The 24,553-nt window shown below is 45.6% G+C and overlaps 2 protein-coding genes across 3 annotated transcripts in view; both read left to right on the forward strand.

Moving 5' to 3' along the window:
* TSPYL2 (TSPY-like 2) overlaps window positions 1–24,553 on the forward strand; it is a 32,296-nt gene that overhangs the window by 1,319 nt on the left and 6,424 nt on the right. Inside the window, exons 2-3 of the mRNA XM_015559024.1 lie at window positions 3,354–3,368; window positions 7,156–7,162. Of these exons, the coding sequence (XP_015414510.1) occupies window positions 3,354–3,368; window positions 7,156–7,162 (22 nt within the window). The remainder of the gene's footprint in view (window positions 1–3,353; window positions 3,369–7,155; window positions 7,163–24,553) is intronic.
* On the forward strand, window positions 7–21,825 carry GPR173 (G protein-coupled receptor 173). Of its 2 annotated transcripts, XM_006756133.2 has the most exons (3): window positions 7–349; window positions 18,460–18,514; window positions 19,040–21,825. In XM_006756133.2, exon 3 carries the CDS (start codon window positions 19,137–19,139, stop codon window positions 20,256–20,258), a length of 1,122 nt encoding a protein of 373 aa, XP_006756196.1. In that variant the 5' UTR covers window positions 7–349; window positions 18,460–18,514; window positions 19,040–19,136; the 3' UTR covers window positions 20,259–21,825. The 2 variants fall into 2 exon arrangements, with proteins under 2 accessions (XP_006756196.1, XP_006756195.1); XM_006756132.2 differs by lacking the exon at window positions 18,460–18,514.

Genomic DNA, 24,553 nt, shown 5'->3' on the forward strand with positions numbered 1-24,553 from the left:
CCTCCCAGCTTGGCGGTGGCATGAAGATGGGGGTGGGAGTGTGTAGTGGGGGAAGCACCTGCCCGGACCCCCACCTGCCAGCTAGCTGGGCTCCCCAAGGCTGTGTGCTGCCCACCTGGTGTTCCCCAGCACCCCCAGCCCTGCTCAGTGCACCCCTCCGGTGCCTGCTTCCCCTGATGTCTGCGATTTAGACCAGCCCAGCTGTATCCACGGCAACAGAAGCAGGAGTGTCACTGGCCGCCAGATCACGGAGGGTCCCACAATGTGGCCTGGGATGTGATTTATCCTGGGTGAGACAGCTTGAGCTCCCTCCCTGGATTCCAAGACAGCCCTGCTGAGAGGAGCCCAGGTAAGTAGTCAGCATCCCTCCACCAAGGATGGGGGCTGGGACTTCTCTTCTGTCTCCCCACACAGATTTCAGAGTCTCCATCACTGCATTCTCTTTCTCTCTCTCTCTCTCTCTCTCTCTCTCTCTCTCTCTCTGACTGTTAGTCTCTCTCTCTCTTTCTGTTCCATCACAAGGGCTACTTGGACACCCAAGCTTGGAGAGTCCTCTAGCCATCCCCATCTTTCCCAATCCCAAATGTCCCATGAGAAAGGGTACCACCACCTGTTTCCCCAGCACGGGGTCTGTTATCATCATGGTCGCCTTTGGACAAGAGGCTGTGCTAACATTGCCTTGTGTGCTAGCTGTGGAATGCATGCCTGGGAGCCGGTGGTGCTCTCCTCACAATGCCTGCACCCTAAGCAGGCTCAGCCTCCTGCAGCTGCCTCCTCTCCCTCTCCCTCCTCTTCCACTCTCCTCCAGGTTCCTTGGCCTGCATGCATATTGTCTGCCTGTCTGTGTGAGCAGGCAAGTGGGTAGACATGATAGAGAAGCTGCTCCCAGCCCAGACCACCCCCCACTCCTTCTTTCCTTCATCTCTCCCTCCCTCCCTCCATTGCTTCCTTCCCTTCTTCCCCTGTTTTTCCCCACAGGTAGTAGACTTTTGCTCACTCACCACGGAAGATATTGCTACGATTCCAAGATAGGGGGAGGAAGCCACACTGTAGGGCTAAAAGGAAGGTGAGGTGGGGGCGGGGAGCATTTCCAGGCCCTAGGCTGTCTAATGGTTCTGTGGGGACAAGGACCACACCACACATCAACCTACAGGAGCCAGACACAACATGGTTGTCCCCACAGTGTGGACCCCAACCTCCATCACAAGGCTGTCTGTCTTTGTTTCAGACATGCATGCTGTGTCTGGGACCCCAAGATCTTATAGCCTTGTGCATAGTGGCCAGTGTTCTCTATGTCTGGAGGGGCAAGAAAGCCTGGTACATGGAGAGCATGGATTCTCCAGGGGCACTTCCCCTAACTGCAACTTTAGTGAAAGCGGGCCCCTTACTAAACCTCAGTTTTCCCATCTGACAAAGAGACTGGTGACCCTTCCATCATGGGTGTGTGTAGTGACTAAATGAGTTGGTGCATGGAAAGAAAAGATGTGTATAGAAGTGGCTCTGAAGCAGTGTCAGCAAAGCTCATAGTCAATACTGTTGCTGATTATTCATGATTAATATTGTTATTGATTATTCAGGGGAGACGCTGACCCCTCTTCTCCAGGGTCTTGGTAGAGATCTGGACAGGGCAGCAGGTAGGCATATGGGGAGTAGTAGAGTGGAGGCAGATCAGCTCTGTGTTATAGCTCCTCATTTGTAGGGAATGATAAGTGGTGGCTATGAGCAAAGCCTCCTGTCCCCACCCCGCTCCAGGCTCCTTTTCTTGCACTTGCCCAGTCCCCTGTCTGTGCAGAAACACACACACACACACACACACACACACACAGAGGCTTGAGCTACCCCCTCCCCCCTATGATCTAGCAGAGGCCTGGCTTGCAGCCTGCAGCATTCCTGGCCCTGGTGATGTATGCGTCTCCCTGTTGAGGGGAGACTTGGCAAGAGTTTGGCCTGTGGTCAGTGGTTGGCATGGCCTATTGACAAGGCTGAAGCTTCTGAGATCTCAGGACTTTGGGTAGACCTGGGGTGTGGCCCATGCAGCAGTCAGACCTGTGGAGGACGGGTCCCAGAGAGTTGCTAACCTAGAACCTGGGCTGGGGAAACAGTGGGGTCTGCTGGCTGGTTTCTGGGTGTGGACATGTGGTGGAACACTGGGTGAGGGGTTGGTGGCTGGAGAAGGGTCCTCAAGGCTGGGGAGGAGGAGGATGAGAAAGACTGAGGCCCAGAAAATGCCCTATGTGGGGGCAGGGAAGGGTGGGGCTTTGAGGTCTAGAGTAGACTTTTCTGAAGAAGCATTTGGTGCAAAAGGGAAAGGACCCAGCTTGCGGTCCGGAGGCATCTGGCCCTCAGTGTGGGTGTGCATGTGCAACTGAAAATGTGGCTGTGTGTGTAGTCTGGTTGTGTTTGTGTGTCTGTTCATGAGCACTGTGGATGTGTATGAGTCTGTGTCTGTGAGCAGGCCACGTGAAGGTGTGTGCAAGTGTGTGCATGTCTGGGTAGGCTTGTGTGTGTGTATAGGGGAGTGGGAATGACTTTGCATGTCTCTCTGGGTAAGCAAATGGGCATGTGTGATTCTGAGTCTGGATGAGGGTGTGTTGCTCTGAGTAAGTAAGCCTGTTGAATGTCTGGTTGTGTGTGTGGTATCAATTTGTCTTTGAGTGTATGTGTGTGAGTGTGAGGGTTTCAGAATGTCTGGGACTACATGTCCAAATACGTGAATGCCTAGTTGTATCTGATCGTGTATATCTGTATGTGCCCATGTGTGCATATGTGTGTAGGTGCATCTAAATGGTATGTTTGTGAGTGTAAGGCATGTTTATATGTCCATGAATGTATGACAGGGTATATATGTGTGCACATGCTTCTATATGGGTGTGTCTGCCATGTATATGTATGAGTAGGTCTCATATGTAAGTATGTGAATGTCCATGTGGATTCTCCAGTATTTTTAATTGTGTATATGTCTGTGTGCATGCTTGAGTACATTTTGTTTGTAGACAGCCCTCTGGGTTTACATCTGATTGGGGAAATGTTAGTGTAGATGGCCACATTAGTATAAGGAGAACTAATTGTGTGGGTAAGGGTGAGTGTGTGAAAACATGTTTTGTGCATGGAAATATATTTTGTGTGTGCCCATTTGATTATGTATATGGATGGGTAGGGCTGGGGAAGGTGTACACCTGTATGTATCTGCACAAAAGGCTGTGTGCAAAGTGAATAGATGCATTTGTGTATATGTCTCATTGTTTGTGGGTATGCTGTTATGTGTGAGTGCATGTCTGATTGTGGTATGCTTGAATAACTACATTTCATAATACTTGAGTGCACATGTCTCATGTTTTGTTTGAATTTCTAAGTGTGAGTATGGATATGTGACTGAATGTATATATGTGTCTATGTTAGTATGTGTTAACATCTGGCCATGTGTGCATTTGAGTGAATATTTTGTGCATTAAATATTTCCTGTGTCCAAGCACATTTCTTGTGCCCATGCGCATCTAAGTGTGTGTGTGAATATGCCTGTGTGTGTACCTAGCTGAATGTACAGATATGTGAATGTACCAGTTTTCACAGTTCTAATTATTTGCATATGTGTGTTGTGCTTATATACCATCGTTTGCTCTGGAACATATGTTGTGGAACAGTGTAAATGAATGTGTGTCCATGCCACTATTGGCCTATAAGTGTGTATGTGTGTGTATGAGGATGACTTTGCATGTATGTGTCATGATGAGTGTTACCAATTCTTCTTTTGCAGATGTACAAGTATGTGAGAATATGTGATTTTTCTTCCCTGTGTGCATGTGTGCAGACATACCTTTGTGTCCAAGTCTATCTGGGAATGTAAGTGTAAATGAATCTTTTGTTTACATACTTCTCATATGCATGCATGAACATGTGGGAACATGCATGATGTGCACATCTGTGATTTGTGTGTTTTTTAAAGTATATTTATGCCTGATTGTGTACGGAGAGAAATGAATGCTGTACAAATCTTTGTGCATGTGAATATGCTCACAGGTGTACATGCTCAGTTGTGTGTGTAAGTCTATGTGTGTTAGAATGTCTGTATATGAATATATCGTCTCATTGACAAGCATGTACACACCTGAGTGTTTATATGTGTGAGTACACCCATGTGTGAATGTGTGTGAATATACTTATCTATATAAATAATTTTCACAGAAAGCACCCAAATTATGCCATCCAGGCAGAAATCTAGATGTGAATATGTATGTGTAAGTGAAAGTATATTTGGGGAAAGTAGGGAGGCAGAGGGAGAGAGAAAGTATTTGCATTGTATGTATGTAAGAGAGAGCCTTGGTGTTTCCTGTTAGGGTGTATATGTGAGATATTTGGGTGTACAGGTATACTCCGCTTTCCAAACGTTCTCATTAAGGCATTTCCCTTTCATGAAAGACCTACTTTAGTAAGGTAATGGCTTTTTTTCATAAAAGCAAAGTGGCATAACACAAACTTTCAGAAAGAGGGAGATACTTCTGACTTTACACCATTTCGACTTACAAAAGGTTTCATAGGAATGCTGTAGTTTTGGATAGAGGGGAAACCTTTATTTGGGAAGGATGAATGTGAGTGTGGATGTATGTAAATGGTGTGTTTGTAAGGTACTCTGAGAGTATCAGCCTATTTGGGTGGAAGATCATATGAGTAAGAGCTTGGGTGTGGCTGGATGGGAACATGTGTGAGGATGTGTATATTTGTGGGGTATGTGAGGATGGATGTATCTGGATGATGCAAGAGAGAGTGGGAGTATCATATATATATATGTTTGATAATGTAGATATATCTGTGTTGTATGTGTAAGAGGATGCGGGTGTTTGGGGGTAAAGTGTGTGTATGAGAGTATGGGTGTAATGGGATGGGGGCATTCAAGTGAGAGCATACCTAGATGATGTGTAGGTGGGTGAGAGCACAAGTGTATCTAGGCAATGAAAGTGTATGATGGAGTATATCTAGAGGGTGTATGTGTGTCAGAGAGAGAATTTGGGCACATCTTGGTGAGGATGGGGGCGTATGTGAATGTACATATAATTGGAGGGTACTATGGATGGTGTGTAGGGGTGTATTGAGAGAGAATGGGTGTATCTGCATTGTGTGTATGAACTGTGAGTATTCTAGATGATGGTGATTAAGAGGAGGAGGAAGATCTGGATTGTGTGTATGTGTAAGAGAGAGTAGGTGTTTCTGAGTGTGGTGGGGGTCTGAGAGCACAGATGTGTTTCGTAGGAGGAGTGTGTGAGTGTATCTGGATGGGGTGTGTTTGGGTTTAATTGGGTTGGAGTGAGTGTGGGTGTATTAGGGTGTGAGTGGGTGTATCTGGATGATGAGTAAACCTGGGCTGTGTGTGAGATAGTATGTGGGTGTATTTTGAGGGAATGTGTTTGAATGTGACTATATCTGGATGATGGGTGGTTTGAGAGCACAGGTATGTTTGAGTGGCAGAGCATGTGCTAAGATAATCTAGATGGTGTGCTGTGAGAGCTTTGGTTTTGTATCTGGGTGTGTATGTACTTGGGTATGTATGTGAGTGTGTATATAACTGATGGCGGGTGTGAAAGAGAGTTTGGGGGCATATCTGGGTGGGAAGTTTATGTTTGGAGTGTGTGTGGGTGGTGTTGAGGGGTTGAGAGCATTGGATGTATCTAGGCAGTGGAGTGTCTGGAGATGTGCACCTGGATGGCATGTGTGAGAGTTGGATATATCTCAGTGGGATGTGTGTAAATGCAGATGTATAGACAGTAATGGAGTGTATCTAGATTATGTGTGTAGGGAGTGATTATATCTCAATGGTCCATATGGGAGGAATCTGGAGGGTGTGTGAGAGGGTGGATGGATCTGGGTAGAGCCATGTGACTGGAGCTGTGTTTGATGGGAGGGGGGTGGGAGGAAGACAGACAGACAGACAGAAACAGAGAGACAAAGAAAGAGACAGAGAAACAACATGAGAAAGTCTGGATGTATGTGGATAGGATTTGTGTGTGAGTAGGTGTCTCTGGATTATATGTAGGTGGGTATCTGTGTGTGAATGTATTTGAGTTGGGAATTTGTGAATGTGAGTGTCTGGTGGGGTGTGTGTAAGTGTAGTGTCTTTGAATGGTGTGTGTCTCAGTTTGAGTGTGTCTTGATAATGCCTGTAAGAGATTGTAGGTGTGCTTGGGTCGGATATGAGGGCTCTGGGATGGGGGTTGCGTTTGAGTGTATCTTAATATTGTATGTAAGAGTGTGGATATACTGAGTTTCGAGTTTGTGTAAGTGTGGCTGTATCTGGGTGGAGTGCCTGTAACTGTAGGTGTATTTGAGGGGTGTGTGTGTGTGTGTGTGTGTGTGTGTATAAGAGTGGGTGTGTTGAGATGGGATGTGTGCAAGAAAGTATAGCTGTATCAGTATTGAGTATGCGTGTGAAAGTGAGTGCATCTGAATAGTGTGTGTGAGAATGTGCACCTAGCTGGATCAGGGTGTATGAGAATGGGTATATTTAAGCAGGGTATGTGGGGTTCTCTCTGGATGGTGTATAAGAAAGAGATCAGGTTATCTGGCTACGTGAAAGAGAGAGTGTATAGCTAAATCTGTGCAGGGTGTGTGAGTGTGAATGTAACTAGGTCAGGGGGTGTGCTTGTGAGCAAATATGGTTAGTTTGTATAAAAGTGTTTGGTGTATTTGGGTGGGGAAGTACCTGAAAATGCGGGTGTATCTGTATGTAAATGTGGACTTATCTGGATGCTGTGTAGGTGGTGTATCTGGGTGTTTTGTGTGTTTGATAGTATGGGTGTGTCTGTATGTGTGATTGTGAGTGTGTGTATGAATATATATATGCCTCCTTCCTAGGGCATCTATACCTCTGCTGGAGTATCTGAGCACATACATGCGTATGTGTGAACATCTGTACCTGAGCATGTTGGTACATGGCTTGTGTGTGCACATACTTGTGCTAGGATGGTGTGTATATGTATATGTGCATGAGGTGAATGCATTTCTACACATGAATAAGTTGAATCTGCAAGGTCTCTGGAGCCAGACTCTGGGTTTGAATCCTAGTTCTGCCATTTTTTAGCTGTGCAGCTTTGGGCAAGTCACCTAACCTCAACTAAACTCGTTTCTTACTTGTAAGTAAGGGTAATAATACAGCCTGTCTCTGAGGGGGAGGATTGGTTGAGTTAATATTTGAAAAGTGCTTAGGACAATGCCTGGCACGTAATGAGTCCTCTGTGCCAAATAGGGTGTTATCCCATGCTGTAATTATTACATGTGCTGATGTGTAAGTAACATTATGTGTCCACCTGGGAGTGTGAATGGGATTGTTTCTGTGTGCACATTTTATACACCTGTATCCATGTGTATGTATGACAGAATGAGCAGATCCTGTGTATATGTGAGAGTTTTGTACATAAAACTAGGTTTGTACTTTTATGTGTCATAGTGTGTGTGTATACAACTGTGGATGTATGAGGAAGGAAGTGTGTGTCTAGTAGGTTGATGGCGGGGGTATGGTCCTGAGTGTGTATTTCCCAGTGCACGGGCATCTGGTGTATGAGTGCACACACCTGTATTTGTACAGTGTTGTGTCCATGTGAGTGCAGGTGTTACCTTCATTGCTGATGTGCCTGCATATGTGTGTGTGCATGTGTGAGAGTGTCTTTTATCTGAATATGTAAACACGTTTGTAGTGGTTAGAATGTAAATGTGTGCTTATGAATCTCTGTTGTGAGTGTCTATAAATGTAAGAATGTTGGTATCCACACTTATATGTGATGATGTAAGTGTGTGTGTGTAAAAGATTTGTGCCTATCTGGCCATGTGCTAGGATATGTGTATCTCTGTTGTATGAGTGTACGTGTCGGTGTGAATGAGTGTGTGCATCAGAGGATTTGTTCCTATCTGTGTTTATAAGCATGAGTGGCTCTGTGGGTATAAATGCATGAGTCTGCACTGCTCCCCATGCCTGCCTGCTTCTGTGTGTGTAGCAGTGAGCCTGAGCGATGTGCCTGTATGTGCAAGCATGTCTGTACTGTGTGTTTATGTGCCAGGGGCGATTTTTATACTGTGTGTGTGTGTATGTGTATGTGTGGGAGGGCAGGGTTTGTATAAGAGAGTGGGTTTTAATACCTTAGCGTAAGAGCATAAGGTGGGGGAAGGCCTGGATCTGGAGGATGTGAGCAGGACTTGCCTGTGTCTGAATGAATGTCAGTTCCGTGCATTCATGACTATGTCTGACAGTGTGTGGGTCCATATGATTTGGTTTGTAGGTGTATGTGTCTGCACGTGTGTCCATGTGAATGGTGAATGTGTCTCTGCCTAGGCCTATATTTCCATGGAAGGGTGTGTGTGTGTGTGTGTGTGTGTGTGTGTGTACTTCACTGCACTTGGCTGATATATAAGTCTGAATGGGAATGCAAATTTGAATCTCCGTGTACGCATGTACCTGTGTGCATGTATCTGTCCGTGTATGCTAGTGTGTCTATGCAATGTGACTTGATGTAATGTGCTAGGGCATTAGTAAGTAACCCAGCACACAGAGAAGGTGAAATAGGTATATGGCACACTGGAGTAAACTGAAGAGGATTTAGTTTAGGGGTACTGGGGTTTGATAAAGATAAATTCCTTACATTTTCTTGATATTAATTTGTAAATTGGTAAGAAAAACAAAAATGCAACGTTTTGGGGAATTTATAAAATTTGATTACAACTTTGAAATTGCTGGGGTCCAGCCTCAGTGGTCCAGGGGTTCCCAAAGGTGTGGACGGAGTCGGCGAAGAATGTTTTACACGGAGACAGCGTTCAGAACTCTCTAGCTTTCCTTAGTCTCCGTGGATCTTCCCTGTGCCTGGCTGAGGCCACAGAGAGAGATCCCAAGGCAAGCTGAGCCTTTATTTTATAGTGGGAGGTAAACAAGGTGGTGGTTACCAAAGTTACACTGTTCTTGTGAGTTTCACTTGTTTACACTGTTTTTGTGAGTTTCACTTGTTTTTGTTCTTGTGAGTTTCACTTGTTTACACCATGGTTATACTTCCTGCACTTCCTCAGCCCATTAGCTTCCCAGATAAGATCTAGGGAGTGTTATAAGGTCAAGCCTAATTATGCTAAGAGGACTGTGCCCTCTAAGCTGGGAATTGTTTGTGACTTTGCCCACAGATCAGTCTGAGGCTTAACCCTATATCGGCTCCCTACATGAAATGAAATTTTCTCATAGCACACTTGACTCACTTCTGGAACTATAACTTTTTTATTCCCTCATACAAATTAGTAGTGGTCAACATAATTCTGAGATTTTGGTCTGATGGCCTTGATTTAGTTTTTGGTCATTTAATTCATTTATGGTCATTTTTATCATGATTGGTAAATCACTTGGTGCTGAGCATAGATCTACATTAAGTTATTTTGTTTCTTGGTAAACACACACACACCCCAAATAAATGAAAATAACCAGTTTTGACATGGATATAAGCTTCCATCATGGCCTGCCACTCCTTGATCTTGGAAGGCATGCTGTTGAAGGTAAGATCCATTCCATGGAGGATGCTCAGGCACAATTTGCCCCAATGCCCTCAATAATTAGCTTGAATGTCTGAAACGAAGCTGCATAGTTCTGCAGATCAGCAAAGCTCACCTCAAAGGCATGAACTTTGGAGTCATCAAGTACCATTTTTGAAGCATCAGATGTAGTTTCTAGTGTTGAATATGGCTGATGATACCAACCTGACAGGGTTGAGCCGGGCTGAGGCAGGGAGGTGGGAATTGAGAAAAGAAAGAAAGACAGGAAAGTGGGGTCGGGAGGACCCCAGTTCTCTCGATGAACTGAAGCGAGTTTATTAGCTATACAATCCTATTTATACACAACACACTGAATAGAAGGTCTGTCAAGAGGAATGTATTCTTTGTCCCTCTTAATCTCTAAGGGAGAGAGATACAGCAGAAGGACAAGTTCTCAGTACAGCATATCTCAGTAAATAGTTACAGACTTCTGGGCAAGCTATGAAAGGCTGTTCTCATTCTACAAATGTTACTCCCATTCTACTGACAATCGCCATCCAAACAAGTCTGGGAAAACTGTGTGGGTAAGGGTCCCAGCCTTGCTAGCCCCTACAGGTGCAAGGACCTTGCCAGCTTACATCTGGCCCCCAACACCAACCTTTCCAAAGAAATGGAACAATTGTTTGTCCGTGCCTCCTCTTTTCACCTCCCTTTGATAACTCACTTGTTCTTACCATGGCCAGGCAGAAACCCAGGTTTTATGCCCGAAATAGCTACACGATCGCTTCTATCTCTTGGTAGTCACCATCAACAAGAAACTGCTTGCATTAAGTAGGTGGCAGCAAATGGTCAAACAGTATTTTCTTCCTTCCTTCCTTCCTTCCTTCCTTCCAACTTCCTTTCTTCCTTCCTTTCTTCCTTCCTTCCTTCCTCTTTCTTTCTTTTTCTATTTTTTTTGAAGAGTATGTTTTTAATTGGTTAAAACTCCTTTCTCATCAATAAGCAGAACTTGGATATTTCGTAGTCTTTGAATTTTGTGCTTCAAAGGTGGGATCCTTCTTTAAATCTAATGGCTTTTTCTTTTCTTTCAGTCAAATGTAATGTTGAAATTTCTTGCAACGAATGCTCATAAGTTTTGAATCCAACAGAAAATTTTCATTTGAGTATTTCAAAATAATCATGAAGCTTCCCCTCTAAGTAGACACAGACATTACTCCACTCATCTTAATAAGTCTCTTTTTAGTATTCAGCTTCTAATGCCAACTAACCATCATCCAAGGAGCCATACTTGACCTTACTGCTTCTAAGTTGAAGTTTGGCTTTGAATCCATAAACCTTGTCATTGTACTTTTAAAAAAAGCAACCTTGTCAGTACACCTTTACGTATTTTTTAGCATCTTAAAAATTTTTATATAATTTTATTCATGTGCTCAAAATGCCATTTGTTTAAACCAGTAAGCATCAAATCTGCAACGCGATAATCATTCACAAAGAAATGCTGAAACTTCTTTTGACTCATAAATCTTTTACCAAATCCTTACACACTTAGGTTTAAAGCAATAGAGAAGGGTGTACTGATCCCACTGCTTCACAGAAAGCTGACATGCAGGTGGGTGGTGCTTTGAATTTAATTAAATTCATCTAGGATCATTTACTGTGGACATTAAACCTATAGGCAACTATATATATATATATAATGTCTATTTATTTCAGAGAGCAAGGGAGAGGGAGATAAACAAACATCAATGATGAGAATCATTGATTGGCTGCCTCCTGCACACACCCCACTGGGGATCAAACCTGCGACACAGGCATGTGCCCTGACTGGGAATCGAACCCTAACTTCCTGGTTCCAAAGGTCGATGCTCAACCACTGACCCACAAGCTTTATAAATTAAGGGCTCCTCAGTGAATGAATCTCAGTGTTTTCAGAACAAATTCCAGATATAAATTTCCCGCCATCACAAAAACAGCACCAGTTCACAGACTTATGCAGTTTCCACAATATTTCAAAATATGTACCACTTTGAATTTCAACCTTAGTTTTTTCAGTGCTTCTTGAATTTCTCTTCAGGGTTTCTGACTAATCCTATGAACCATGACAATTAGTTAACATCCAGAGATGCATCAATGTAAAATGAAAACTCTTTGATTCAATAGTCTTCTGGGTTAATGTCATCTTGATGTCCTTTGACCTGTCCACACTATCTCCTAATAGCAATCATTGAAAGTGGCCCCTTTCCTATTTTTACCTCCTGGGTTTCAAGTATAGTGTGGACAATTTCCTGGCAGACTGCTAACATGTGAGATTCTAGTAGGAAGGGTATCTTAGGTTTACTTGCTAATCTTGTAACCCTGTCACTAGCTGGTTGAGCTCTATCTAAAAATGTTCTAATCCATCTCATAAATGAGCCTTGGTTTCTTAATTTGCACTTCCAGATGCTTTAAGAAGTCCAGATCTTTCTCTGTGTGATAATGTTTTGTGGTCAGTTGACCAACATAGCCTACTAAGAAATGAAGTTTCTTTTGATAACTTTTCCACACAAATCAGACATTTAGGCTGAGAAAGAAAGGACTAATTGGGCAGCTAAATGCAAATTTGAGACAATCTTCGGTAGATTGCTTAAATTAGGGACATCCCGGATTTTTGGGGGACGGGAAATTCCTGTGTTTGTCTTTTGAGTCTCCTGATTTTCCAGCTTTAATAATAAAAAAAAAGTCCATCACGATGGGGGGGAAAATTTCTTAACAATTGAATTTACTTGAATAAAAAACATTGAAGAGCCCTAGCCGGTTTGGCTCAGTGGATAGAGCGTTGGCCCGCAGACTGAAGGATCTTGGGTTTGATTCCCAGTCAAGGGCATGTACCTCAGTTGCAGGCTCAATCCTTGCCCAGTCACATGAAAGAGGCAACCAATCCATGTGTCTCTCTCACTTTGATGTCTCTGTCTGTCTCTCCCTCTCCCTTCCACTCTCTCTTAAAAAAAATAAAATAGAAAATAAAATATTGAAGGGGTCAGCCGAGCTTTATGACTTCTGAAAACTGAGTTTTTCAGTAAACAAAATTTAGGTCTTTTGCAGTGTTAAGAAAGCAGCCATAAAAGCCTAGCTTTCCCTTTAATGAATCAATTCCATTCAACTACAGTCAGGCTTCATTCATTTACTGACAAATATTTTTATCTAAAAACAAAAGATAATAACTAATTATGACATTCCACCAAGAATCAGATTTGGCTAATTGTTAGTATTAAAAGCCAATAGCAAGTAAATGAATACTCTAAGAAATAATAAAAATATGGTATTTTACTGTTTTTAAACGTGTTCTTTTAAAAATACTAAAATACTTATGAATAAAATGGTATAATAGATATGCTTCAAAATATTCTGTAAGTGGGGGCAGTGTATGAGGTTATAGGTGAAATAAGACCCTATGAGTTGGCCATTGGTGAACCTGGGTGATAGGTGCACTGAGGTACATTACAGGATTCTTTCTACTTTTTTCTGTCTCAAATGTTCTAGAAGAAAACAGTTTCTTTTATAAAGAAGCAATGATGAAGGAAATTAACAAGCTAATTATATTCCTCTTAGGAACACCTAATACCATATAATAGTAATAATAGCAACAATCACACAACCCTTCTATTTCTGTAGAAAAAATAGTTGTGAAACAATAAAAATGTGATCAAATTAAAAGAAAAACAAACATTGTACACTTATGGGGAAAACCAAAAAAAACTCACTGAAGATGAACGAGAATCCCATCTTGTTCTGGCCCCCTCCTGTGGCAGGTGCCCACCAGCCTGGCAGATCTGCTAATGTTTCCACTTGCGTGTGCAGGGCTTGGCTTGTCTACACATGCGCAGGACTACCTCTTGGTGTATACCTGTTGCAGGATGTGTATATCATGTAAGTTTATCTGTATTGTGAGCAAGTTGTGTGTGTACACATGTCTGTGAGTATGATTGTACACATGGGCAGTTTTTCTCTTTGTGTTGTGTGTATGTGTGTAGCAAGGTTCAAGTGCATGTGAGCATGGAGGCCTGTGTAAGTGACTTTGAAGCTGACTGTTAATGTGTGTAATAGTGTTTGTATATGTGACGATATAGGTATGCCACTGGTTGCATACCTGTGTTGGAAGAGCTTGTCTGGATATGTGAGAGGATTTGAATAAGCAGGTACATTGATACAAAGGGAATATCTGAGTCTATGTGTGACAGTGAGTAGGTTTACAGGTGTGTATTTGTCAGGATTTGAGAGTTCACGTGTGTGTATTTGAGGGGGGGTTATAATTCTGGGTTTATAAACCATTACACAAGTATATGTGTGAGTGTGTCTGACTGTGTATGTAATTCTCAGCCCTCTTATACCCAACACCCTCTTTTATGTAACATTTTGCAATGCCTCTTTACTATCTGTACACGAAGTTCTTAAATAATATAATCTTTCTCCACATACAATTTCAAAAGAAAATCCATATAGTATTTTATACAATAGTCATACTGTATTAACTCTAGTGCAAATAAATAAGAAATAAAAAGGAAGTGGTTTATGAGAAAATAATTTGTATTTCAATATATAAGTGCTTGGCCATAACCCTCCCCAGGAGATTCAAAGAAGTAGTTAGAGGCATGTAACATCTTACTCTGATTACATGGATTAAGAAGGGGGAAATCAGAAGCTTCCCCTTGTAAAAACTGCAGGAAGATGACAGGCAGAGGCTTAGGGCTAAGATTTTTCTGAAATATCAAACAGCTCAAGGAAAGTGCCGCACAAAACAAAATACAGTCTCCTGTGAACTTAGCCACACTCCTGGATAATTCCAAGTGTAGTAAATCCTCGCTTAACATCATCAATGGGGTCTTGAAATTGTGGCAAAATGACGTATAACAAAACCAGTTTTACCACAGGCTGACTGATGTAAACAAGATTTAAGTTCCTAAATGCATCTCGTCGACGTTATAACCATACAACATTGAATGAAACCTTATTCGAGGACCTAGTGTATATTAAAAATGAGGGAAATTGTGTTTATCTCTGAAATAGAGGTAGATTCTAGGTTCAGTTCCTTACAAATCCAAAGTCCTAGGGGATACGGGACAATATGTTGGCTGTGTGGGACTGCCCCACACATTGTTGGATCACCAGTATCCTCACCTGGGACCCCTAAATGTTAGAATGACACCCTACACCCCAGCATGGTGACAACCAAAAATGCACCTACAAATTTCGAAAATGTCCCCTAGGGGGCAGTAATGCCTCAATTGAGGACGAAGCACTGGCGTTTAGGCCGGGTACACTGTACCTGTACGACTAAGGCAGCGTACATGGTACACCCTCCGTGTGTGTGTGTGTGTGTGTGTGTGTGTGTGTGTGTGTGTGTGCGCGCGCGCGCGCGCAAGTACAATGTCCCTATGTGTGAGCTGGTTGCTGTCCATGGGTCTCCATTGCAGTAGGTTGTGTGTCAGTGTGAGTGTGCAGGTGTCTTGTGTATCTGTGTCTAAAGATGTCTGGGCACCAGGTGAGTCTGTGCTCAGAAGAACTCTCTCCTCAGTGACTTATATAATTGCCCCAGCTTTCCAAGCAACACCAGGGTTTTGTTCCTTTGCTGCTATTCTTTTTTTCTTTTGTTTTATTTTAGCATTTGCTTTTGTTTTCATTCTGGACTATGTACACATTATCCACCTTCTTGGTCTTAGTATGTCTCCCTGTCCCCCTCTCTGTATCTTCATCTTTATTTCTGCCTCTCTCTTTCTCTGCCTCTATCTCCACCGCTGTCTCTTCATCTGTCTCTCACTCCCCCACCCCATCTCTATTTCTCTATATTTTTCTTTGTTTCCTGGTTTTATCCCTCCCCTGCTATCTATCTACCTCAATATCTACCTATCTCTCTCCCTCCCTCCCTTTGTCCCTCGTTTTCTGGCTGTTTCTGTTTTGTTTTGTTTTCTGTCTCTCTCTGTGTCTCTCTCCCTCACTATCTCTATTTTTTATATCTTTGTCTCCATTTTTTATCTCCTGCTCTTTCCTTTTCTCTCTGTGTACCTCTGTTTCTTTTGTCTCACTCCCTTTTTCTCTTCTTCCCCTTTCTGTTTCTCTTTTTATCTCTTCCTCTCTGTGTATAAGGCTGTCTCCCCTTTCTTTGTCTCTGGCTCTCTCCCCGCCACCTTCCTCTATCTCTGTCTGTCTCTCTCTGCTCCTATCTCTTTCTCTTCTCTGTTACTCCATGTGTCTCTTTGACTCTCTCTTACATTCCATTTTTGTCTCTTTAACTTCCTACCCTATCTCCTCTCAAGGCTAAGGTAGGGGTGTGTGTGTGTGTGTGTGTGTGTGTGTGTGTGTGTGTGTGTGTGTATACACATTTACACATAGCCAGCTGTCTGTTGGCTGGTCTACAGTTCTATGGGAACTATCAGACCTTGAGGGCCAACTGAAAGGGACCTGCCAACCCATTTCCCCTGTGTCCCTGCCCCAGCACCTTCTTGTGGCCTATTGGCACTGGTTCTGAGACTTCCGGGTGCCATCAAAAAGCCTGGCCCCGGCTAGCTGTGGCGGACCAGGTTGGATTGAGCTGGAAAACAATGCAGATGGGACACTTTTTCCTGAGAGAGGAGGGGTTAGAAAGACACCCACTCAAGCCCCGCCTTCACCAGCCTCACGCTCATCCCAGCCTCAAAAGTAATTCTGATCTTTTCCAGTGTCTGCCTTGTAACCTTCCCTCTTGAACCTTCCCTGTTATCTTATCACATCCCATACCCTCTGCCCCAGCCCGCACACATCAGGATTCTACCTGTTTCCTGCCCAGTGTTGCCTGTGCCCTCCCACTCATGCACTGCCCTGCTTTAGTTCTTTTCCTAGAATGTATCTCTTTTTAAAAATAAATATATTTGTATTGATTTCAGGGTGGGAGAGGGAAAGAAACATAGAAACATTAATGATGAGGGAGAATCATTGATCGGCTGCTCTCTCAGCAAATACTGCCTGGATATTTCCAAGCAGCCCTCCCTGAGCCACCAGCCCATTTAGTTCTTCAGTCAATTGGAGAGTGTGTGAGTCTATAAGTCCTGCCCTGTGGAGCTTTTGTTCTCATAGGGAGAGACAGACAATAAAGCAAAATTTAAAGGTAAATTAAGCTCGGCCAGCATGGCTCAGTGGTTGAGTATCAACCTATGAACCAGGAGGGCACAGTTTGATTCCCGGTCAGGGCACATGCCTGAGTTGCGGGCTCGATCCCCAGCAGGGGGTGTGCAGGAGGCAGCCAATCAATGACTTTTTCTCATCATTGATGTTTCTATCTCTCTCTCCCTCTCCCACTCCGAAATCAATAAAAATATATTTATTTTTAAAAAGATAAATTCTAGGAAAAAGAACTAAAGCAGGGCAAAAGGCACGGGGGTGCTCTTATTTTTCATCCAGATTACTGCAGGAGCCTCCTAACTAGTCTCCCAACTTCCACACTTGTCCTCATGGTCTGTGCTCCTTATAGCAGCAAACAGGATCCCGTTCAATCCCTAGACATATCATATCTGACCTCTGCTCATGGCCCCTCCTATGGCTCCCACCTCACTCAGAATAGAAGTCAAAGTTCCCACCATGCCTACATGATCTGGCCTTGCCACCTTTGTGACCGCACCTCACATCACTTGCCCCTTACTCTGTTCCACCCACAGTGGCCTCCTGTGCTTCTTCAAATGTACCATCTGTGGTCCCACCTCAGGGCCTTTGCTCTGACTGTTCCCTCTGCCTGGACTTCTCTTCCCCCAGATACCCACATGAGTAACTCTCTCCCCTCCTTCAGATCTTTGTTCAGATGACACCTCTATAAAACCTTCCCTGTCCACCTCATCAAAAATTGCATCTCACCCCCCCCCCAACACTTCTTATCCCCCTCTCCTCCTTTTTTATTTGTAGGAATTTATCATCATCTGACCTACTATACTTCATCCATGTATCTTCTTTTTTTTTTTTTAATCTAGAATGTCAGCTCCACAGGGCAGGGATCCTTTTCTGGTTAACAGCTGCATCCATCATGCCTGGCACACAATAGATACTCAATAAATGTTTTCTCTTTTTTTAAAAAAATATTTTATTTATGAGAGAGAAAAAGAGAGAGAGAGAGAGAGAGAGAAAGATCTGTTGTCTCCCGTATTCACCTGGGCATGTGCCCTGACCTATGTATGCCCATTGGTTGCTTCTTGTATGTGCTGTGGCTGGGAATCAAACCCACAACCTTGACTTATTGGGATGATGCTCTAACCAACTGAGCTACCCAGCCAGGGCAATAAATGGTTTTTCAATGAAGGAATACACACAAGCATATCTACATCTTTATAGTCACACAGTCTCTGCCTTACTTAAACTAAAAACCCAAGTCCTCGTCATCGCCCACAGCCCTCCATGACCTGGCCTTGGACACCTCTACGACCTTACTTTCTATTACTGTCTCTCTTGCCTGCCCTATTCCAACCACACTGGGTTTTCCCACTGCTCCTTAAGCAGGCTAAGCGCATTCCTGATCATGAATAAATACACCTATTTAATGAGTGGCTACCAGTATTAACAAGAACAAAAAAAAAAAACCCAAAAGAATGAAATAGAGTAGAAACGAATGAGAGTATATTAGACATAGACTCAGTACTGTTCTGTGAAACTTTTGATTCAGCCATGTGTGCATGTGTGTGTGTGTGTGTGTGTGCGCGCGTGCGCACGCATGCGTGTGCTGCATTGCAATGTGGATGGCAATAAAAAAGGGAGAAGAGCCTGGCTGGCATGGCTGAGTGGTTGAACATGGACCTATGAACCAGCAGGTCACAGTTTGCTTCCTGGTCAGGGTGCATACCTGGGTTGCTGGCTGTATGCCCAGTGTGGGGCATGCAGGAGGCAGCTGATCAATGATTCTCTCTCATCATTGATGTTTCTCTCTCCCTCTCCCTTCCTCTCTGAAATCAATAAAAATGTTTGTGTGTTTTTTTTATAAAGGGAAAAGAGCCACATCAACATCCCTGCCCCACAGACCCATCAACATAGCAAACAGGTAACCAAGGACACCTAGAGATATGAAGTGCCCTCACTCAGCAAGGACAAGGTAGAAGCAGCAGTGGGCCAGGGCCAGGGCCTGACACCAGCCAGGGAGTAAGCAGGGGTGGGGACATGGGGTGGTGGCTACACAGACACGCTAACACTGCCCTTTCTTTTTCTTCCTCACTTTTTATTTGCATTTGTTTCCTCCTGTCTCTGTCTTGTTTCTCTCCTTCCCTCTTTTCCCTCTCTCCTCTTCTCCCTCTCTCCTCCTCTCTCCTATCTCCCTGTCCCTCTCCCTCTCTGTCCCTCTCTCGCCTTCTTTTCCCCTTTCTGTCTCTCTCTTTTTATCCCCTCCATTTCTGTCTCAATTTTTTACCCATTCACATCTTTGTTGCCATTTTCCATCTCTTTGGTCTATCCTTTCTCACTCCTTCTCTGTACCTCTGTGTGTTTTCTTCTCTCTCTCTCTCTCTCTCTCACTCTCACTCTCATCTCTCTGTCTCTATGTCTGTGTCTCTCCCACTACCCCCATTTGCAGGTGCAGCCCAGCAGGACAACTGATGGAGTCCCCCAGAGCCCATCGAGTACCGGACTGGCTGACTCCATAGGGTTGGGAGCACCCCCTGCCCTTCATTATGGCCAACACCACTGGAGAGCCCGAGGAGGTGAGCGGTGCTCTGTCCCCACCATCAGCATCAGCGTATGTCAAGCTGGTGCTGCTGGGACTGATCATGTGCGTGAGCCTGGCGGGCAACGCCATCTTGTCCCTGCTGGTGCTCAAGGAGCGTGCCCTGCACAAGGCTCCTTACTACTTTCTCCTGGACCTGTGCCTGGCCGACGGCATCCGCTCTGCCGTCTGCTTTCCCTTTGTGCTGGCTTCTGTGCGCCACGGCTCCTCATGGACCTTCAGTGCGCTCAGCTGCAAGATTGTGGCCTTTATGGCTGTGCTCTTTTGCTTCCATGCGGCCTTCATGCTGTTCTGCATCAGTGTCACCCGCTACATGGCCATCGCCCACCACCGCTTCTATGCCAAACGCATGACACTCTGGACATGTGCAGCCGTCATCTGCATGGCCTGGACCCTGTCTGTGGCCATGGCCTTCCCACCCGTCTTCGACGTGGGCACCTACAAGTTTATCCGTGAGGAGGACCAGTGCATCTTTGAGCATCGTTACTTCAAGGCCAATGACACGCTGGGTTTCATGCTTATGTTGGCTGTGCTCATGGCAGCCACACATGCTGTCTATGGCAAACTGCTCCTCTTTGAGTATCGTCACCGCAAGATGAAGCCAGTGCAGATGGTGCCAGCCATTAGCCAGAACTGGACATTCCATGGCCCTGGGGCCACCGGCCAGGCTGCTGCCAACTGGATCGCTGGCTTTGGCCGTGGGCCCATGCCACCAACCCTGCTGGGTATCCGGCAGAATGGGCATGCAGCCAGCCGGCGGCTGCTGGGCATGGACGAGGTCAAAGGTGAGAAGCAGCTGGGCCGCATGTTCTACGCGATCACACTGCTCTTCCTGCTCCTCTGGTCACCTTACATCGTGGCCTGCTACTGGAGAGTGTTTGTTAAAGCCTGCGCTGTGCCCCACCGTTACCTGGCCACTGCTGTTTGGATGAGCTTCGCCCAGGCTGCTGTCAATCCGATCGTCTGCTTCCTGCTCAACAAGGACCTCAAGAAGTGCCTGAGGACTCACGCCCCCTGCTGGGGCACAGGAGGTGCCCCGGCTCCCAGAGAACCCTATTGTGTCATGTGAAGCAGGCTGATAGGCAGACAGACAGGGAGAAGGTCATGGCCACCATGATGGGGCTAACAGAAAGGGAGGGGTAGGGCCCCATACAGGAGCCTTTCTTTCTGAGCTCCAGCCCCAGCCCCTCAAACCACCCGGAATCTAGGCACCTTTTCCAACACCTCCCCAGGGGTGGGGGACTGGGAAAGAGGTGTTTCTAGTTCTAGGGCCTGTCTCTGCTGCCGCCTTTTCCACTTCTACAATCTCTTTCCTCTCTCTCTCTCTCTCTCTCTCTCTCTCTCTCTCTCTCTCTCATTCAGAAAAAGAAAACAAAAGTGAAAATGCAGGTTTTTCTACTATCAGCTGAGGAGTCAGGCTTTCTTGCTTTAATGTCTCTCCTTCTGACACTGTCTAGAATGGGGAAATTTGTCCTGTAAAATAGACTTTCAGAGCTCTTCTGGCCCCCTCTGCTCCCATGCACCCTCCCCTTCCAAGTCCTCTAGCAAGGCCTGGATATTTAGGGGGAAACTGATCTGTTGACAAGAGGGACCAAAGGGGGTGCAGGGTCCCCAGGGAGCAGGGATGTTTAATTGCTATGTTGTGTGCAATGTTGTTTTAGGCTAACTCTGGTCCCAAGCCCAGTCTCCTCTTGCTACCCATGTCCAGACATCCCAAGTGTTTCTTGAGCATCTGAGAAGCCAGGAGGGGAGGGAGAAGGGCCCTCAGGATGGACCCAGGCTAGTGAAGATCAGGATGTGAGCTGCACGCCTGGAGCTGAAGAGACGTGAGCTTGACTATATTCTCTTGAGCTGCCTCCTGGATCCCCAGCCCCCAGCTCTTCTTTCTAAGGATGGAAATCCACTCCAGCTCCACTAGGGCTGATGTGGGTGCCATACAGGCAGGAGCAACCCCCCGGAAGTATAGGGAGAGAGCTGAACTCCCCAGAGTAGCTGGATCCCAGAGCCTGGCATCAGAGTGGAATTCAGCCCCAGAATTGTCTCCTGGGTTCACACTACTCTCCCAAAGATGAAAATTGGGGGGCGGGGGAGGGCTTGGTATCTCATAGTGGATAAGCTCTAAGGCACTGTGGATTTGAATCATCCCTATCCAACCTCTTTTCGTCCTCTTCAAGCCTCAGGGCCCTCAAGTCCCTCCGTGGTAGCCCTTGGTCATCCGGGTCCTCAGCTCCAGACTTGCCACCCTCCACCCTTACCTCCTTCCAAAGTGGAACAGACTGTAGCCAGATTCCCCAGGTGGGTGATCCCAAGCTTCCCTCCCAGGGCAGAGTCCACTCTGGGTTCACACCAAGGACAGTTCTTGTGGACTGGGGATCCAAGCTGGCACTCCTTTGCCTGGTCTTGCCCAGGTTCTCTGTGGGCGGGGCAGATCTGTATTTATCCACCCCCTTTTCCTTCCCTATTGAAATCCTAGTCCTAAGCCTTGACCCCAGAAGAATGGGGAGGGCACTCTAGGCAGGAGAGACATTAATGAGCCTGGCTGTGGAGTTGTCCTGGAAAGGCAGGCCAGAGTGGCTGAGAGGCTGGGGGTGGGAGGGTACCTGTTCTCTCAGTGATAGTGATGGGGGTGCCTTTTCCAGGGGCCTGGATTCACCATTGGATTTTGTAAATGGAAAACTGAAATGAACAATGCTATATTGGATGTTTTCTCTTTCTGACTGTGTGTGTGTGTGTGTGTCTGTCTGCGTGTGTCTGTGTGTCTGTGTGTCCTGTCTGCATGACCACATGTGGGGAAGTATGATTGAGTGAGACAGTGTGTTTGTGTGACTTTATATGGGGAGGCACCCCTGCCTGCTACACATGCGTGAGTAAATGCCTGTATGTAGAGACATATATGGCATGCACACACACATACATGTATGCACCTAACTGAGAGGAGACAAACTACAGTATGTGCCTGCAGCAGGAAGTAGAGTGGCCAGTGAGATAGAACTTGAAAAGTACATATGCATGTAGCAAGAGGGAGACTCCCATCTCATCAGATCTTCCTCCCTTGGCCCAGGTTCTGAACATGGCAGACAGAATACTTGAGAACCCCACTCTCTTCCCAAAGCCCGGAGCCCCCAGGTATCACTTTCAACTTCCTGAATCAGCAGCCTCTTCTCCAAAACCCAAACAAGGTGTTCCTGAAACTGGACCACCATGGAGAATGGGGACTGGGAATTAGGGATCCAACTTGGGAAGAGCTGATGGGGTTAGGAAATGCCCCCCACAAAGTAATGGCTTCTGGAGGGCCTGCTCAATCTGGGATGGGAGATCTTCTGAAGGATCCACTTTATGCAGCTGGCACTTTGGTAAGCTTTGCCTAAATTCAGAGGGAAGGATGTCACAGGAGGGAACCCAAGCTTGGGAGTTTACCCAACCAGACTGTTGCCTGGGCACTCAATTATTATTTATTTACTTATTCTCTCGGGTGCACAGAATTGAGGTGACCATACTCCTCAGTTCTTGGCACAACTATATCATCATTGATCCATGCGAAGTCCTTTTAGTCTTTATTTTGTTTTGGTTTGTCCCCTTCATCAGCCATCCCTGATCCCATCCCCCCTCCCACATAGGCACCCACTCTTGTGTATTTAACATATGTCCTTCCAATCTACCATTCATGTGTTTATTTACATATATGTGTATCTGTGAAAAAATATATGGTATTGTTATGTGTTTTAATTTACATAAACAGTATTGTACTATAAATCTTGTTCTGTTTCTTTTTTCACTCAACATTCTGTTTTTGAGAGATCCAGCCATATTGCTGTATGTAGATCTAATTCATTCTAGTTGTCATCTTATCCACATATATCACATTTTCCTTAGCCATTCCCCTGGAGATGGGTCTCTAGGTTGCTTCCAGTTCTCTACCACAAGGCTGCAATGGGTAGTTTCCTACACTTCTCTTTAAGGACACCTCATTTAGAGGAGAGGAAACTGAGGCTCAGAGTTATAAAGTGAGGGAATAGACTCCTGATTTGAATCCTTACCAGAGCCAGAACCCCACCACACTTCATCAGAGACCTGTCCATCTGGCCAAAAAAATTTTTTTTCAAATACAATTAAATACAGTCTACACGGAGGAAAGGGAGAGGAAGGGAGGGGAAAGAAGTATTGAGTACGTGAAGAGAAAGACCTAGAAAAATCTAGCATACAAACTGAATCACATCATTTTAGTGACGCATAGATGTTACTTTTTTTTTTTGCGTGATTATTTCTAGAGCCATTTTGCAGAGATGAAAAACGCCACGTCAAAACCTGGCCTCAAATCAAAGTCCCTAGGTCTCTACTGAAGTCCCGGCTCGGGGTTAGAGCAACCTGAACCTCCAGGGGGCCTCATTGGTGTCTGCTGCATGGCAAAAGCTGGGGGCAGGGGCTGGAGAGGAGGCAGGAACCTCCAGGGGGCCTCATTGGTGTCTGCTGCTTGGCAAAAGCTGGGGGCAGGGGCTAGAGACGAGGCAGATTTAAGAAGTGCGTAGTTGCGGCAGGGAAAAGGAGGGGAGGGAAGCGGAGGAGGGGGGATGGATGAACGACGGCGAGGCTCTCCAATTTGATTCGAGCACGTCGTGCTCAGCGCCTGCCTTCGTTTTTTGTTTTGATTTTTTGGTCTTAAGAACCACTGGTAAGATTGATGAATAAAATTACATTGTTTTCAGGGGTACGGTTTTATAATACATCTGTATAATGTATGGCGTTCACTACCGCAAGCCAAGTCCTCTATCGCCATTTATCCCCCCCTCCCCCCATACCCTCTGATTCAATAAAAAAAAACACAGACACACAAAAAAACACTGGTACTTTTCCCATTGGATAGAACGCGAAAGGGTGAGGGAAAGGGGCTTCTTCCCCAAGCTTTTCTCTCAGCCAATTGCCCCTCAGCTTTCCCGCAGGTCGCGCGGGGGCGTCAGCTCCATGATTGGCAGAGTTGAGGGGAGCCAATGGGAAAGTGATGAGGTGGGTGTTGGCAAGCAGATTGCGTGAGAGCGGGCAATGGTCTTGGAAACGTAAGTGCCGCCCCTGCAGCTGACAGCCAATGGCGAGGCAGAATAGGCTCTGACGTAAGCGAGGGGCGGGACCTGAGCAGTTGGCGCGGAGGGAATAGGACAGGCTCCGTGGGAGGGAGCGCAGAGCGGAGCGGAGCGGCGAGCGGTGCGGGTGGTGTGCAGGCGCAGCGTCTCGCTTCAGGGGTGACTGACTGGCCGCAGCGGCTTGTCTGAGAGGGGAAGGGGCGAGCTCGGTGCCCTAAGCGCAGTCAGCATGGACCGCCCGGATGAGGGGCCTCCTGCCAAGGCCCGCCGCCTCAGCAGCTCTGAGTCC

This window comes from Myotis davidii, unplaced genomic scaffold (assembly GCF_000327345.1).
Source record: "Myotis davidii unplaced genomic scaffold, ASM32734v1 scaffold1094, whole genome shotgun sequence".
Classification (NCBI taxonomy): Eukaryota; Metazoa; Chordata; class Mammalia; order Chiroptera; family Vespertilionidae; genus Myotis; species Myotis davidii.

What these genes read in the sequence shown, in the direction of transcription:
- GPR173 (XM_006756133.2), top strand. Translation starts at nt 19,137, where the DNA reads ATGGCCAACACCACTGGAGAGCCCGAGGAGGTGAGCGGTGCTCTGTCC.